Consider the following 16,388-nt stretch of genomic DNA (forward strand, 5'->3'; position numbering starts at 1 on the left):
TCCTGAACTTTTTATTCTGTCTTAACTCTTCAGTCTTTCATTTGAGGTCATGTTCATTCTCCATGAAGAATATCTTTGAATGGCAGATTAAATGAGTTTATCTTTATCTGAAAATGTTTTAACTTTGACTTCATTTTCAAGGCTCTTTCTGCTAATTGTAGAATTTTGGCAATTATTTAATTTCAGCACTTTAAAGAGAACCAACTGTCTTGTGGCTTTAAAGTTCCTTTGAGGAACCCAGTGTCATTCTTATTTTCCCTTTTTGTGTGTTACACCACTATCCTTGCTGCTGTAGTCATTTTCCTTTTTTTTCCTTTCTAAGTTTTGTTGGGAGGTGACTAGGTGTCTGTCCATCCCCCACACACACACCTTTTCTCTGCGTTTATGCTGCTGGGGCTCTTGGCATCAGCACCTCTTGAATTTTGGGATCACTGTCTTTCCTCATACATTGATTCTGCCTTATTCTCTCCTCTTCTTTTGAGATGCCAATTAAATATGTTAGACTTTTTTAAAAAAAACTGTTGCCCTTATGTCTCTTACTTTCTTACCTGAATTTGCTTCATTCTGGGTATTTTTTTCTGACCTGTCTTCCAGTTTACTAAATCTCTTCAGTTGTCAAATATGCTGGTAAAATCACTCATTGGGTTCTTGATTTCAGTATTCAGTGTTTCCATTTTATATGTTTTAATCCTCCGTTGAAATTCACAGTTGTTGATTTTTACTTTGTTTGCTTATACATAAGGCACAGTTATTTTAAAGTCTGCATGTGTGTTCCTTAGGGGTTCACTTTTGTTGTCTTTTAGATTTTGATCACAGTGTATTGTCTTGTGGAGTGTCTGATCAGTTTTGATGGATTTGTACATAGTTGTTGAGGAAGTATGAGGCCTAGGATGATGTCACCTTCCTGCAAAAAAGATCTGTGTTTACTTAAAGCAGGTGGTCATCTCTTCAATCCAGTTAGCAATTGAGATCATTCAACAGCGGCCCAGTCCCACTGAACACTGTATTGCCTGTTTGGTATTCCACATGTGCAGCTTTATCTAGTTCCAGCCCAGTGCCTAGGGCTCTTTTAGGGTCCCTCCTGCCCCCATTGGCAGACTCTAAATTCTGCTTGTTTTATCCCTAAACCCATAAATCTGTTAAAAGCTCTGCTCACCTGCTTACTATCTCTCTTTTATTTGGGAATTCATGCATGAACCTAGGGGAAAACTTACTCTAGATGTCAGGCCTACCTGTGATTCTGGGTTTCCTTTTTTCTGGATCTTATTCTGATATATTTTCATTGCCATTTAAAGCTCTGATGCCGTCAAACACATTTTTTTGTATTTTGGCCGGCTGTTCTCTCAGTGTTCTCAGACTGACTCATCCATTATTAGAATCTTTCTTCAAGACTCACTTTTCTTAGCTCCCTTAAGCCAGATCACAGGTTGCTCTCTTCCTAGTTGTATCTTTTATACATTAAACTGTGAATCCCTTTAGTGCAGGGATAGTACTTCACCCACATTTTTATCTGTTCAGCACCTTAAGGGTAACCAGTGTAGTATAGCCACTGGTCTATAACGTATTTGTTGTAGTATTGAATAGGTGGCTATAAAAGAATTCTCTTTGGTGTTACTGACCTGTTTTGCTGTTGCCCTTTAAATTTTGCTACTGACCCATAAAAATTAAGTTTCAAGTTAAGTATCTTTTTAGTCAGAACTATTGGTTCTGGGGAAAAAAAAGGGGGGGTGGGGGGAGGAAAGAAATACAAGGATAACCAAGAAGTAATGTTTTCAAATCATTGTGTTGCTACCTTTAGTCTGTATCATAGTGATTGACTTCTTTAGCTTGAAGATTATATGATTAAAACCTGTTTCCAGCAGGTTAAAATGGTGATTATGGTGCTTATGGAAAAGTTCGGATCATTTTTCATTTCAGTAAACAGTGCTAATGAACAGTAGCAATCCTGTTGCAGTAGATTGACATTGCTGAGCTTGAAGGTTAGCCAGTTAAAGCCTGTGTCCAATAGATAACACCCTGATTATGGGACAGTATGTATTTTTTTTTATCCCCCACCTTGTGGCTTTTTATGTGCTGTCTGCTCTCTGTCTTTTTGCTGTACATTCTTTTGTATCTGTGTTTTTATTTCCCCTCCCCCCTTGCAGCTTGCTTGCTCTCTGTGCCCATTCGCTGAGGGCTCTTTTGTGTTCTTGCTTGTCTTCCTTCTTTTTTGTTGTGTCACCTTGCTGAGTCGGCTCTCTGTGGCACCTACAGGCTGGGCGGCACTCCGTGGCAGGTGGGTGAGCCTGCCTTCTTCACAAGGAGGCCCCAGGATGCGAACTGAGGGCCTCCCATATGGTAGATAGTAGCTGCTTCCCCATTATGTATTATTTTTCTCTTTGATAGACGTTGCCAATGCTAAGCTTGCCTCTTTCTTTAATCAAGATTTCATTGATAGATGGTTGGAATTCCATATCTGAAGTGTGGAAATGTTCTTTGGTTAATTGTGTACTTAGAAGATATGTTTGAAAAGGCTTTTTTGTCAGCTATCTTTATCATGGTACCAGTCTTGTATTGAGAAATAGTCTTCCCATGGTAGAAATAAGAAAAGTAATTACAGGTAGAAATAAGACAACTGTCCTTTTTGTCTCCTAATAGACCTAATTGTATTGGGTTGATCACTCTGGCTTTCTGCATTATATTAAAAATAAAATGAGCTTTCATCTCAGACATAAGAGACTTGCCCATAATGTATTTTACAATTGTTGTATTTACTAGTGAGTAGAGAATTATGAGAAATTAGAAAATGTGGTCAACTTGTCAGCAGGGCCAGACTTTGATTTTTTTCCTTAAATGGTAGGTTTGTATTTCTTCTTGTGATATTGTCTGTATGTTGATGCATTTTATTTTTATTTTTATTTATTTATTTTTAAAGATTTATTTATTTCTCTCCCCTTCCCCGCCCCGCCCCAGTTGTCTGTTCTCTGTGTCTATTTGCTGCATCTTCTTTGTCCGCTTCTGTTGTTGTCAGCGACATGGGAATCTGTCTTTCTTTTTGTTGCATCATCTTGCTGTGTCAGCTCTCTGTGTGGGCAGCACCATTCTTGGGCAGGCTGCACTTTCTTTCATGCTGGACAGCTCTCCTTATGGGGTGCACTCCTTGCGCATGGGGCTCCCCTATGCTGGGACACCCCTGCGAGGCAGGGCACTCCTTTGCATCAGCACTGCGCGTGGGCCAGCTCCACACGGGTCGAGGAGGCCCAGGGTTTGAACTGCGGACCTCCCATGTGGTAGACGGTCGCCCTAATCACTGGGCCAAGTCTGCTTCCCTGTTGATGCATTTTAGAGAACAATGGGAAGTGCCATTGAATAGAGGATTCAGACTGCTTAGAAGAGAAATAACCACTTTCACGTGGTAACTGGTTTTATGTCATTTATTTTTTGCTCATCTTAGGAAGTTGAGTCAAGAAGAGTATGACCGGCAAGAAAGAGAGCAGCGACTATCAGCTGCAGATGAAAAAGCGGTTTTGGCTGCAGAGGAAGTGAAAACTTACAAGTGAGTTCAGCTTCTAAAGAGGGCGTTAGTGATAATAAAACTACTGTTTGTCCTTTTAAAAATACCATTTTTATACTGTATGGAACAAAATAGCACAGAAGCATAAATAAATGGTCCGAGAATATGAACACAGTTGACTTGAGAAAAAATAAATTTTAAGTTGACAAATGAAAAAATAAGTTAACAAAACCTGGTTCATACAAATATTTTTGGGTGGTTTTGTATATTCACATTATTCTTTAGGAAAATAGTTTTTGTAGGAAGTATCAGAAACTATGAAAATGATCATGCCATTTCATAGAGCCAGTAATCATAGGGAAATTTTCTGTAGATATGATTAAAGGAAGATAAAAGCTTTATAGGTGAAGATACTTATAGCAGGATTATTTGAGAACCTAATGAAGAAGGGTTAGGGAAATTACATTGTATCAACTCAGAATCTCCAGCCCTTAAATAATAAGGAAATTATGTAGCATTAGTTTTGATTATAATGTAGTCTCACTATAACCATGTGAAATATATTTTTATATGTTTGGATACAATCTATAGTTGTACAGTCATTAGAATAAGGGAAACATGGTCATGTTATTTAAATTTTTATTCAGTTCTTTAATTGATAAAAGCAAGTATAATTCTTAGGCGGAGAATTGAAGAAATGGAAGACGAATTACAGAAAACAGAGCGCTCATTTAAAGACCAGGTAATAATTATCCTACCCTATAGTTGTAGAATTCTTTGTTATCTAATACAGACTATTAATTATAATAGCTATTATAATGAATTCCTAAACATATTTTTTGATGTCTTGTCTTTTTTAGATTGCTGCCCATGAGAAGAAAGCTCATGATAACTGGGTAAGACTTTTTTTTCTTTCCTTGATTTTGTGCATAGTCTACCACAACTGAATTTGAATATTTTTTTCTTCAATAGCTCAAAGCTCGTGCTGCAGAAAGAGCTATAGCTGAAGAGAAAAGGGAAGCTGCAAACTTGAGACACAAGTATGCAATTTCGATACGTAGTATTTTCAGTGTTTTAGAGATTTAAAGGCTGTGCTATTGGCATCTAGTAAAGGAATTGATTTTCTGTATCATATTCAAGTCCATTCTTTCTCTGTATTTGAGATTACTGGAAATAACCCAAAAGATGGCAATGCTGCAAGAAGAACCTGTGATTGTAAAGCCAATGCCAGGAAGACCTAATGTACAAAACCCTCCCCGGAGAGGTAGGGGGTGCTTCGTAAAGGGCAGTTGTTTTTTGTGTGTGTGCACGCAAATAAATGACTTTTTATTTCTGTGTGTAAGAGCTATGATGCCCAAGCACATCCTCACGAAGAGGTTATTGTTAAAGTGGTGCCTGTCTTCTTCAGGTCCTCTGAGCCAGAACGGCTCTTTTGGCCCATCCCCCGTGAGTGGTGGAGAGTGCTCCCCTCCCCTGACAGCGGACCTGCCTGGGAGACCTCGCTCTGCTACTCTTAACCGAAGAGAGATGCCTAGAGGCGAATTTGGTAAGCAGCCACGTGTTACCTTGCGATGAATGATTTCAAGAGTTTTGTTTTTTTTTAAGATTTCTAATGCAAATAAGAATTTGGGTTTATCCAGAATAGAGAATAATTATTTCTTAATTGGTCTTGATGGATAAATAGTCTATGGCAAGATATGCTTTAGAATAGAAAGCATTTAATAATTTCCTGGAGCTTCCTTTATTGCTTTTTCTTCGTTTTAAAATTTTTACTACGAAGGAGAAGCTTTTATTTTTAAGTTAAATTTCTACGGTGTTCTCCCTTCTTATTAGAAAAGTAACCTTAAAACTTTATAGTTGGTGCAGCATACATCCATTTCTCACTATAATATTAAATGCTGTATATCTATTTTTAATTAGGCATTTATGTAATACTTGGGAAGATATGACAGATTTTGTACACACTGGAAAAAAGGAACCTCTAGAACTGTAATAAGCCTGTAGTTTGAAGTACAAGACCAGGGCAGTTAAGTGTTTATTGCTACTCTTTCAATCCAAAGCAGTTCTTCCTTTAACTTTTAAAAAAGTCTGTGTTTAAATTTTAGGCAATTCCCCTTCATGTGTATTGGGAGACCTATTTTCAGTGTTGCTTTCTAGGTAGAATTAAACCTTGACCTGTCCATAATTGGTTTTGCTTTTTTTTTTCTGAAAAAATACCTGCAAGGAACTCTTTCTTTCTCAGGGTCAGTCGATGGGCCTCTACCTCGTCCTCGATGGTCATCTGAGGCCTTTGGGAAACCTTCTGCCTCTGGTAAGAACCTCAGTGTGTCAAGGAGGAGGAAGTAGGTGGAGGATTTTTTATTTTTCCTCGCAGTGTACAAGTCAGTAAATCTAAATCAGTTCTCTGGCCTTTAACAGATCCAGGACTTGGTGGTGCAGCACCCGTGATGAATAGCTCAAGAAGCTCTTCCCCTGCTAAGGTGATAGATGAGGGCAAGGTAAGATCTGCAGTCATTTTTGAATTTTAATTAGATACTTCAGGAAACATTTAACTTTTGCTACAACATCCTCTCCTTGCCTCATCTCCTGTTTGTGTGTTCTGTTATGTATGTATTATCTTATTTATTTTTTAAAAAGCAAACTGTTCCTCAAGAACCTGAAGGTCCCTCTGTCCCCACCATTACATCTTTGGCCGAGCATTCAGTAGCAGTAAGTACTTAGAGGTTGAGGAGTGACCTGAGCTTTTACTTGGTGTATTTCTGGAAAGGATCTGAGGAGCATGATACTGATCTTCACTGCTTTAAATTGCATGGTGATATATATGGCTCTGGCTATTCTTGACTTGGGAGTGTTGCTGGGTTGCCGAAATCTGGTTGGTTGGTGGTTTTTTCCTCCTTTCTCCTGGTTTAGTTAGGCGATTAACCTGTTTAGAACATTTGCTGTAATTTTAATAACTAAAAAATGTGAAAAGTCACCACTCTCAACCGCTTCAGTGTTGAATATTCTTCGGCACAGTAAATTTTTGTTATGCCTTTGTTTGGAAGTGTGCTTTTATGAATCCTTTAAGTTATAGTTTAAGTAAACCCTGTTTTTAATGAGCAAAAATTTCAGACTAGTAACTGAAGAATGTTAACTGAAATAAAATACCGAATAACGAAAATCTGTAATTACCCATTGAGCCAGTTCCCAGCAGTGGCCTTAAATTATACTCACTTGAGTGTATTCCCTCATAGCCTGCCTAACAGTTAAGTCCTGTGATCATATCTCACAGTGCTTCACCACATGAAGAGCAGAATGAGTTTATTTATACTTCCCAATTGATTACTAATATGATGCACAGTATTGCTAGTGAATGAAGATAAATAGTAGAGCTATGCCTTAGTAACTTGTGTTTATAACATTGTGTTGGAAAATACTTTCAAGTTCCACTGCAGGAAGCCAGGACATCTAAGAACTCTTTTTTATCCAAGGGCAACTTCTACAGAGTAGAAGACCCCTTTGTTTTAGAGGGGAAGCAGAGGTGGACGCAGCAAGGACTTATAGCCATTTTATTGAATTCTGGCTCAATCTCTTATGTGCTGTGTGACCATTACAAATTATCTGATACTCTCTGTGCCTCTGTTCCCTTGTATTTAAAACAAGGTGGTCATACATAGAATTGAGGGATGTGAGAAATGGAGATAATATATGAAAGGCCTCTTAAAGATATTCTGAATAATAGCTATTTCATGTGTAGAGGATGGATTTTTCATTTCCTTTCATTATCTGCATTCTTAATATGGAAATAAGCTGTTGTGATGGGAGCAATGTGGGGAGGGGCGCACAGGTTGTCCTAGAAATAGATATTGCTGTGGATAGTACGTTTTTATTATTTGGGAATTACTGCTGTTAATATTCTGACAGTCTTCTTGCTTTTCCTTCCGTTTGCAGATACAGGTACTGGTGTGAACGGCAGGACTGTTTAGACCTCCGGCACCCTTTTCACCCCTCTAAGCTGTCAGTGGGAACAAATGGGAGGGGTAGAGATTTGTTGCATGAAATCTGCTCTGTAAATCTGGTGGAAAGTAAAGGTGCCAGCTGTCAGCTCTTGCTTCATTGGGTTGCAGCTTGTATTGGTGTTGGTGCTTTTATCTGTCATACTATGGTAATTAAAAACTGTAATTTCTTTTGCTCTGCAGGTTACCATGGCTGCAAAGGGGCCCCCTCCTTTCCCAGGAGCTCCCCTCATGAGCTCTCCCCGGGGAGGCCCTCTGCCACCACCCATTCGATACGGACCCCCTCCTCAGCTCTGTGGGCCTTTTGGGCCTCGGCCACTTCCTCCACCATTTGGTATGATGATGTGAACAGTAGTAACTGACGTGTAAAGCATATTCATGTCATCTTTCTATTCCTTGGTTAAAATTTAAGTTGCTTTTGCAGGGCTTGGCAGTGGAAACCTTATAGATAGATGACTACATTTTAACTTTTTCTCAAGTTTCTTGGGACACCTGTGTTGCTACATAATCTTCCTATACCCAGAGGGCTACAGGTAGCTCTTGTAGAGTATGAAAGGGTTTCTTCCAAGAAAGCCAGAAGTATGAATTCTGTGGATGTTCATGGAACACCCAAGACTATGTAACAGGCTCTAAAGGGTAGAAATGTGGCAGGATACAGCCCTTAAGTCCAGGAGTTGAAGATGTCATGTAGGACCAGATACATGCAGTAGACCACATGAAGCTTGTAACCACGCACACTGGAGCAGACGCAGTGGGCCGGAGTACGAGAGGGAGAACTCCCTCGCTCCCCACCCTGGGAACAGATGGAAGGGAGATGTTAAAGAGAAAGCAGGATTTTATTGCTACCTAGTGAACATTGTTGAATTTAATAAATGGAGCTGGAAGGCCATGCAGTTTGTTTTGATGTTACTTGTTAAGTCTCTGCTGAGCTCTGCATGAATTTTTAAGAGCTACATTAGTAGACAATGGAAATTATTTTTTTCAAAATTTCCTGGTTGCAGTGAAGCTCTTGTTTCATAATCTATCATCTTTGTGTGGTATAAGGTACTTACAAGTGCAGCTCAAGCTCTTGTGAGATAATTGTGGCAGAATTGCTTAGTGGAAAAAACAGTCTGGAACTAGGTAGAGCTGCGCTTGTGTGACTGGCTGGCCTGTAACTTAATCTCGCCAAGCTTCAGTTTGCCTGATGTATGGAGTGTGGGTAGGTGTGTGAGAAACTGAAGAATGTATTAGTGTACCTGGAATCATCTTAATTTCAGTGTTTATACTTATTTACATAACTTTTCTTCTTCCAGGTCCTGGGCTGCGTCCCCCACTAGGCTTAAGAGAATATGCACCAGGTGTGCCACCTGGAAAACGGGACCTGCCTGTTGATCCTCGAGAGTTTTTACCAGGACCCAAGCCATTTAGACCTTTAGGCTCTCTTGGCCCGAGAGAGTATTTGATTCCTGGTACCCAGTTGCCACCTCCTCATGGTTCCCAGGATTATCCACCTTCACCTGCTGGAAGAGACTTACTGCCTTCAGGCTCCAGAGCTGAGCCCCCACCTGCTTCTCAGAGCAGTAGCCAGGACTCATCACAGGCTTTAAAACAGAGCCCTTAGCCATGACCTCTGACCCTCAGCCTGAGAAAAAGAGTGGACTGCACTAGTCATTAAAGGATTTCACTGGCTTCAAAATCCAAAAATTGATTTAAAAAGTTTTGTTTGTAGAATTAAGCTGCCCTGGCAATATGCATTTTTGAGCCAAACAATTCAAAAATATCATTTCCCCCCCTACTATGAAGACTGCCTCTTAGGCTAGAGCCTCCTTACAACTTTGAAATGTGCAATAAAAAGTACCTGTGTTCTAGTTAATGTAGCATACGTAATTACTAAATGATTTAGAGTGTCATGAAATATACAAACATTTCCTGTGGAAATGCTTTAAGAGCATGTATTTCCATTTATTACCCTGTTTTTAGTGTATACCAGTTGATTACAGAGTAATGGGATTTATAAGCTTGATTTTTTTAAAGTATCTGGTCACAAAGACTGTTACGCTAAAAATGTTTACTAAAAAATCACTGAACTTTATTTCCCCTCTTATAGTTCTTTGTAGTAATAGTAATAATTCATAAAAATGTGTTTATTACTATTTCTCAGTTGTCTGTTGAGTCATTGGATTGTTTTCTCAGCAGTCTTGTGCCATCCTACTGACCTGTAAGCTCATATTCCCATAACTGAAGAAAGATGACGACTTTGTAGCACGCTGTTTTAAAGGTTCAACCTCGGGGTCACCTGTGAACTCACAAATGATTTCAGCGGCCCCCACCTGTTTAGCATTTAGTACCTTTCTGTGATCCTCATTGCCTATTTGAGAATAGTGTTCTGAATGTGAATTACTAGCATGAGTTGTTTATTCCTTTTACCATTCTTGTATTAATGGTGGATACTAGAAAAATGGAAATGTCATGACCGTAAAAGATAGGAAGCGACTTTAGAATTTAGGGTGGAGTCTATTCTCTCTGCCATACTTAGCCACTTTTTTCAAGGAAGATTAAAAAAAATTAGAAGAGTATATAATGTGCATGAAAAGACAATTCAGGACTATAAGACTTCTCTAACCTGCCCTAGATCAACAACCGTAGGCTGAACACAAATATTTTTGTTGATAGGTAATACTCCAAGATTAATATTTGAACTTTGGTGCATCTAGTTAAAAATTAATAAACCTAAGAATCTGAGATCGCATCATACAATTTTTTTTTTTTATACACATTACTACAGGGACTTTAAAACAATATTTCTAAGAACTCATTGATGTTTTAAATTACAGTAACTTTCTGGCACATTTTAAGAAGTTGATCATTTAGATTAAATAGCTTTCCAAAAGGCTGATACTCTAGTTTACAGCTAAGCTTATACTCTCCCATTCCCTGAAATTCTATAATGTTGTTAAAGCCTACAGAATGTCCTGTCACTGTTGTGATATTTAAGCCACAAAAAGATACCTTTTCTAAAAGGAGCAGAAGCTTCGATATGAAAGCTTTCTCTTTATACTAAACTACTCAAACTATCATCTCTTTACTTTAGAAAATAAGGACTTTTGAAAGAAGAGAATTGTCTTAACGTTCAAAAGGAATATAGACCAGTTCCAAAGGAAAAGAGAGTTCAATCTCCATGTCCTCCCATTTAATGTCAACAATAGAAGAAATTAAACCTAAGAGGAAAATGCCATTGTTAATCACATAGGCCGTATTTTTAATCACCCCCCCACTTGTGACTTTCTGTGCTGTCTGCTCGCTGTGTCCATTTTGCTGTACGTTCTTCTGTGTCTGTATTTATTTTCCCTCCCCCCTCTGCTCTCTTTGCTCGTCTGCCCTCAGCTCTTCTGTGTTCTTGCTGGTCTGTCTCAGTTCTTCTGTTGTGTCACCTTTGCTGAGTCAGCTCTCCATGGCACCTGTGGGCCCGACGGCGCTCTGCAGCGCTTGCAGGCTGGGTGGCGCTCCATGGCGCTCGCGGGCGGCTCTCCACAGCGTGTGGGTGAGCCTGCCTTCACAGGGAGGCCCTGGGACAGGAACTGAAGGCCTCCCATATGGAAGGCGGGAGTGCATCTGAATGAGCCACAGCTGCTTCCTGTAAGCCATTTTTAACCATGTAAAATAAGTGGAAGCCACTAACAGCTTTTGAATTTGTCAGTCTCCTCAGGACACAAAACAATGCAGAAGTTAATATAATTTCTAGTTTTAAACAGCATTTAAATATAGATTATACCAGCTAGGAAGACAGTTAAGTAGGAAAAGTAAATCTATTTTTTATTCAAAACTAGCCTTTTTATGCATTTGTTGCATATCTCATCTATGGAGAACTCAGTAAGATGCCGACTGATGGCATCACCTGAGCAGCTCTGAACCAGCCCCATTTGCTTTCTAACACCCACCTAGGGGCACGCTTCTGCGGCAAAGCCCCAAACAGGCTGCGGTGTGCATCCGGCGGGTGAAGCGCTCTCCCGTTTAAATCAGACTTACCTAAAAAGTTATCCTTTGATATACATGTCATGGTCTAAGAAAAAAGAATAAACAATATCAGTTTTGCTACATTTTAATAGGTTTTTTAAAAGTGATTATTTTTTAGGTCTCCTTAGCAACATGAAATAAAAGGTACTGAGTACTCCACAGGGTACAGAGTGCTGCCAAGCACCTTAGAAAATGTATGACACGGAGAATATGTGGTTCTTGCCCCTTGAGGAGCTTACAGTCTAGGGATCTAACAACAGAGTCTAAGTGGTAAGTGAACAAAGTACCTTATTAAGGCAAATTCTTCATCCCCTAGAGTGAATCACTGTAGAATTTGGAATTAATCTAATCAAGATTAGACAAGACTAGATTTGGTTGAGAACTCTTTTAGGCTTTTATAGTTTTTATTAACATCTATCTAGTAAACAGAATTGACCTAATAGACAATTGAAAGTAAAGACTAGATCTCTTGAAGTGCAAGGGCCAAAAGAACTTACTGTGGTTACTTAATTTAAAAAGCAAACATACGGAATTGTATGATTTAGGATTATACTAGGTTAAAAATGGGCCAGTACTGACACTGCATTCCCCTCATGTCACTTAAAAGTGACTATTAAAATAAGTGGGCTCTGCATCTAACCCACAGAAAGCCCACTATGACCCCAAGGTCTGTGTATCAAATATCACCCCATGCATACTATGGGAGTTTCATTTAGGCCCCACTGCTCAGTCAAAATAACGTACATAGTCAAATTACAATAAGCTAATGACCTGCATATTTTCATGTGGATGAATACCAATGTATCTAAATAGGAAATAAATGGCAATCTATCTACCTGTATCAGAAAATAGAATGATCTTTCCAGATGTGCATACTCATCACTATAAGAGGAGGTATGCAGGTCTTAAAGTTTCACAATCAGTTGTCCGAAAACAGCAGTTACTCCTGCAGTATCTTGTTAGCATCTGACTCAGTTTTAGGTTACATGATTTAGTAGACATTACAAAACCATCTGCCAGCTACTTTATAGTAGCTGAATACTCATGAAATTTGTAATTATTCTGAGAGGATTCCAACATTAACCTTAGAAACTTTATCGGAAAGAATAAGAATGCGATGTAGAAGACCAGCTAATCAACATGACTAAAAATATGCTCACTTTTCAAAAAGTAACCTGGTCATTTGGAGAAATCATGGCTGTAACGTGGGGAACAAACGCTCCCACCTGGGCCGCTGATGGGGCCACGGCACATGTTTCTAATGAACACTCAGATCAGGATGACATTAAGCCACCCCTGAGGAGCAGCTTAGGCATTTCCAGACCTTCTCAGGCAGGCAGGCAGGCAACATAACTGTTGCAATGAATTCTTCTCAAAGCAGTTTCATATCTTACCCACATCAACCCAAAGTTTGAAGTTGCCTCAAAAACCAAAAAAGCATATGAGAGCAGAAGTGAGCAGATGTGTAAACTCTGGCACATTCTTATTGCTGTATTGAGTCTGAAGATGAGCATGTCCTACCCACAGCAGTGTTGTTCCAGGAGGCAGGGTAGGTAGAGTGGTAAGTTAGAAAATAGACGATTAATTGCACAATTAATAGAAAAGTAAAAACATCTCAAAATCTATTAAGCCCATATCCAAAGGAGTCTTCTATGTCAGTGATGTGCTGGCCTTGAAATTCTGTGGAACAGCTGTGCATCAGACTCTGGCCTCCTGGCATGGGTACAGCCGGCTTCCCGCTCGTGGGAGGGTGAAGATGCTACACAGAGCTATGATGGTTTCTACTGAGTGGTAAATTTCACAGAAGTTCAGGACTTTCATGTCAGAGTCATTCCTTGTGCAAAGTTTGATGTAGGTGAAGATAAAGTGGTTTCTTGGTCAATAACTGCAATTTCTTTCTTTTAAAGTCAGTGGGTTTCTTGTATCTGTAACCACAGTAGAAAGATCATTGTTTAAAAATACCTTGATGATCTATTCTAAGATTTATATACTGGATAAGGAGGGACTAAGAAGAAAGATACAATAGTGACCATTAAATTAATACTAATTCTAGATGTTATCACTTACAGTTCTATTACAATTGGCCCAGGTTTAAGTTCATCCATCTCCATGAAAGCAAAACACTTGGTGCTGGTAAATCTTTTCTTAGGCTTGTAGTGTTTGAATTCAAAGAAGATAGCTGCACCTAAAGAATTTTTAAAAAGCGAAACAAAAAAAAAAACGACGTAAGCTGCAGACAGCACATCTGTAGCTTGACAGTCCATTTTCTTTGATCTCCAGAAGTATTGGAACAAGCAACAGTTAATACATTCTATGAAGTAACCTGTTTCAAACAGTCTCTCATGATATAAGCATATAATTCTAGTTGTCACCCAAAAACACTTCTGTATCTGAATGCAGTGATGTTTCTCTACATGATCTGATTTTTACAAACTTCCTGAGCTAAACTGACTGAAGAAAGTATAGAAGTTTTATACACAAGCAGAAGCATAAACTACTAAAGAAAACAAGATATTTGTCAAATACTAACATTACCTATAGTAACTCATTTGGTAGAAAGGGCATTTAAAGAGTTCCTAGAAAAAAATTGAAACTTTAATCACTTCTCCCTCTGAAACAAAAATGCAAAATTTCAGTCTTTGGAGTGTTCTGGACTTGAAACAATGTACATCATGTGATGATGCTGTTTTTAAATGGTACCCGTTTTTCAAAGCACTGTTTTTCCCTCCTGAAATCGCACAGGTCTGTATGAAGACGGGGCTGAAGAGCAAGCCTAGCCCCACCATGAACAACTGGAAATGAAAAATTTATATAGTTTTATCTCCCCAAAGCCCAGCAGATAAGCTCCCCTTCCCCCCAAACAAAAGTTAAAAATAGAGAAATAACTTGCCTTATCAGTGTAGCCAAGAACAATTTCTAAAGAAGGCATAAAAACTAATGCAAGGAAATCAGTTTCACTCCCAACTAGTTACTTATTAACGTTGCCTTAACCAGAGCGCTGCTGTGTCTTGGCTTTTAAAGACCACCGACACACACCTAATACTTAGAACTCCATGTGGCCAGAAGCTTAGCACTTCAGAAATGGTTGCACAGCCCTGGCGCTTGGGTCCAAAGGGAGAACCTCGCCTCTACGGGGGGGAAGAAAAGCCAGTCGCCCTGGAGAGGGGATGTGGGGGCGGGGGAGAGGGGCACACTCAGCCAGTCTGTTCCAACTCACACGGCAGAAGGGTTTGGCCCAGGCGGCCTCCCTGGTAGGCTTCCCTCTCCCTCCCACGGCAGTAATGCCAAAGGGGTGGTTAAGAGAGCAGACCACATTCCTCAGTCTCCCCAGCTAGGGAGCCCATCTCCCTTCAGGGTACCTCTGAGGTCTTAGTACATGTGAAGATAAAATTACATTTGAAAACAATATTAAAGCCCCATCATTTTGAGAAAGTGAATTTTTAAATTATTCATCTGCATCACCAATAAATAATAGATTTCTTGTATCCCTGGTATGCACAGCTTTGTACATCATGCCATATATAAGAAACAACAAATGTGAAATGAATATAGTTTAGAAGATTAACTGAAGTGCTTGTAAACATGAGGAAAGTATGTTCATCGGCACCGATAGAGGTAAACGACAGTAAATACTAAATCCAAAGCTGAAGAGAATGAATAAAGTCATCCTGAGTCAAGTCATCAACAACACAATGTTAATAAAACAGGCTAGCCCGTGGACACCCACCCCCCATCTCCACACCAGAAACATTTCTCAAAGCAGTGGGGCTAAAAAAACATGTTGTTCATCTTTCTTTATTCAGAAAGCACACTTGATGCTGTAATTCCTTCAATGTTCCTGATGAAGCACCTACTGTCTACATTCTCCTCTAACACACAAGTGCTCACACTGCGGGGTGTATAGAATCACCTAGATGTCGTCTTCACACCCAGACACAGAGCCCCACCCTGAGGTTCAGATGCATGAGGTCTGAGGGGGGGCCCCCGCAGTGGTTCGAACCTGGTGACAGAGGATTCTGAAGTCTTCCTTTCAGAGAACAATGACATTCCCACTAGGAAAAGGATGGGGAAATATTTGATCCCAAGAACTGTTTAACTTAGAAATGTAACTTCATCTTTTAAAAATTATGCTTTTGTTCTTTTCCATCCTGCCAGCTAACTGCAAGTTACAGTATCTACAGAATAAATTCAACAGGAAGAAAAAAACTGGTTCTTTAAACTGTAAGAGAATTATTTTATTTAGAATCTGCTTCCCCTAAACTCTTGGGTATAAGGAAATTTTTCATTCTATTTTGCTAAAGGCAATAAATTTTACTATAAGAAGCATTTGATTATTTAAAGGTATCATATATTATGAAACTAGATAATACAATTCCTAATTCCCACATAAAAAAATATCTTCCATGCAACTCAACAAATACTGTGGCATTTACTTAGGTCAGATACCAGTATGGCTGGCCCATGCGACACACAAATAGGAACAAGATGAATAAGATAAGGCCTCTGTCCATAAAGAGCCAACTGTTCATGATTACAAACCTTTGGTTAATTTTTCAACATGCTTCTGGAGCTCAATGTCCACATTAAAATGAACATATGTATCTTCTTTTCTTGAAGCCACAGGAGTATCTTGCACAGGAGTTAAATCTATGCCATTCAGATCTAGTGAGAAAAAAAGTTTCTGCTTAGAACTACTTAAATATACACATACTGAAAAAAAAAACCCTGCAAATAAACTGCAAAAGATTATTTTTCGAAAAGGGAAAAAGCTGAGAGAAGATTCTCAGACTAGTAGAAAGCCCTATGTGTTATGATCAGGTACCTGAAGAGCTGCTGATATCACAGATGTGGAGTGAGTGGCAGAGAGGAGGGGGAGACCTCATGGAAGGGAGAGCAGGAAGACA

General features: G+C 39.3%; 2 protein-coding genes across 5 annotated transcripts in view; one reads left to right on the forward strand and one right to left on the reverse strand.

Moving 5' to 3' along the window:
• MIA3 (MIA SH3 domain ER export factor 3) overlaps nucleotides 1-9,623 on the forward strand; it is a 57,577-nt gene extending 47,954 nt beyond the window's left edge. Inside the window, exons 19-29 of one of the 4 annotated variants that reach the window (XM_058275255.1) lie at nucleotides 3,434-3,535; nucleotides 4,175-4,235; nucleotides 4,354-4,389; nucleotides 4,466-4,533; nucleotides 4,657-4,757; nucleotides 4,902-5,039; nucleotides 5,718-5,804; nucleotides 5,912-5,991; nucleotides 6,131-6,202; nucleotides 7,672-7,822; nucleotides 8,784-9,623. In XM_058275255.1, coding sequence (XP_058131238.1) covers nucleotides 3,434-3,535; nucleotides 4,175-4,235; nucleotides 4,354-4,389; nucleotides 4,466-4,533; nucleotides 4,657-4,757; nucleotides 4,902-5,039; nucleotides 5,718-5,804; nucleotides 5,912-5,991; nucleotides 6,131-6,202; nucleotides 7,672-7,822; nucleotides 8,784-9,091 — 1,204 coding nt within the window. In that variant the 3' untranslated portion in view covers nucleotides 9,092-9,623. The remainder of the gene's footprint in view (nucleotides 1-3,433; nucleotides 3,536-4,174; nucleotides 4,236-4,353; nucleotides 4,390-4,465; nucleotides 4,534-4,656; nucleotides 4,758-4,901; nucleotides 5,040-5,717; nucleotides 5,805-5,911; nucleotides 5,992-6,130; nucleotides 6,203-7,671; nucleotides 7,823-8,783) is intronic. The other 3 variants (XM_058275256.1, XM_058275259.2, XM_058275257.1) reach the window with 3 other exon arrangements.
• Nucleotides 9,624-11,553: 1,930 nt separating this feature from the next.
• Nucleotides 11,554-16,388, reverse strand: part of AIDA (axin interactor, dorsalization associated) — a 64,089-nt gene continuing 59,254 nt past the window's right edge. Inside the window, exons 8-10 of the mRNA XM_004482076.4 lie at nucleotides 16,024-16,146; nucleotides 13,552-13,669; nucleotides 11,554-13,409 (exon numbers count right to left, since the gene is read on the reverse strand). Coding sequence (XP_004482133.1) covers nucleotides 13,313-13,409; nucleotides 13,552-13,669; nucleotides 16,024-16,146 — 338 coding nt within the window. The 3' untranslated portion in view covers nucleotides 11,554-13,312. The remainder of the gene's footprint in view (nucleotides 13,410-13,551; nucleotides 13,670-16,023; nucleotides 16,147-16,388) is intronic.

The sequence above is a fragment of the Dasypus novemcinctus genome, chromosome 13, assembly GCF_030445035.2.
Source record: "Dasypus novemcinctus isolate mDasNov1 chromosome 13, mDasNov1.1.hap2, whole genome shotgun sequence".
Classification (NCBI taxonomy): domain Eukaryota; kingdom Metazoa; phylum Chordata; class Mammalia; order Cingulata; family Dasypodidae; genus Dasypus; species Dasypus novemcinctus.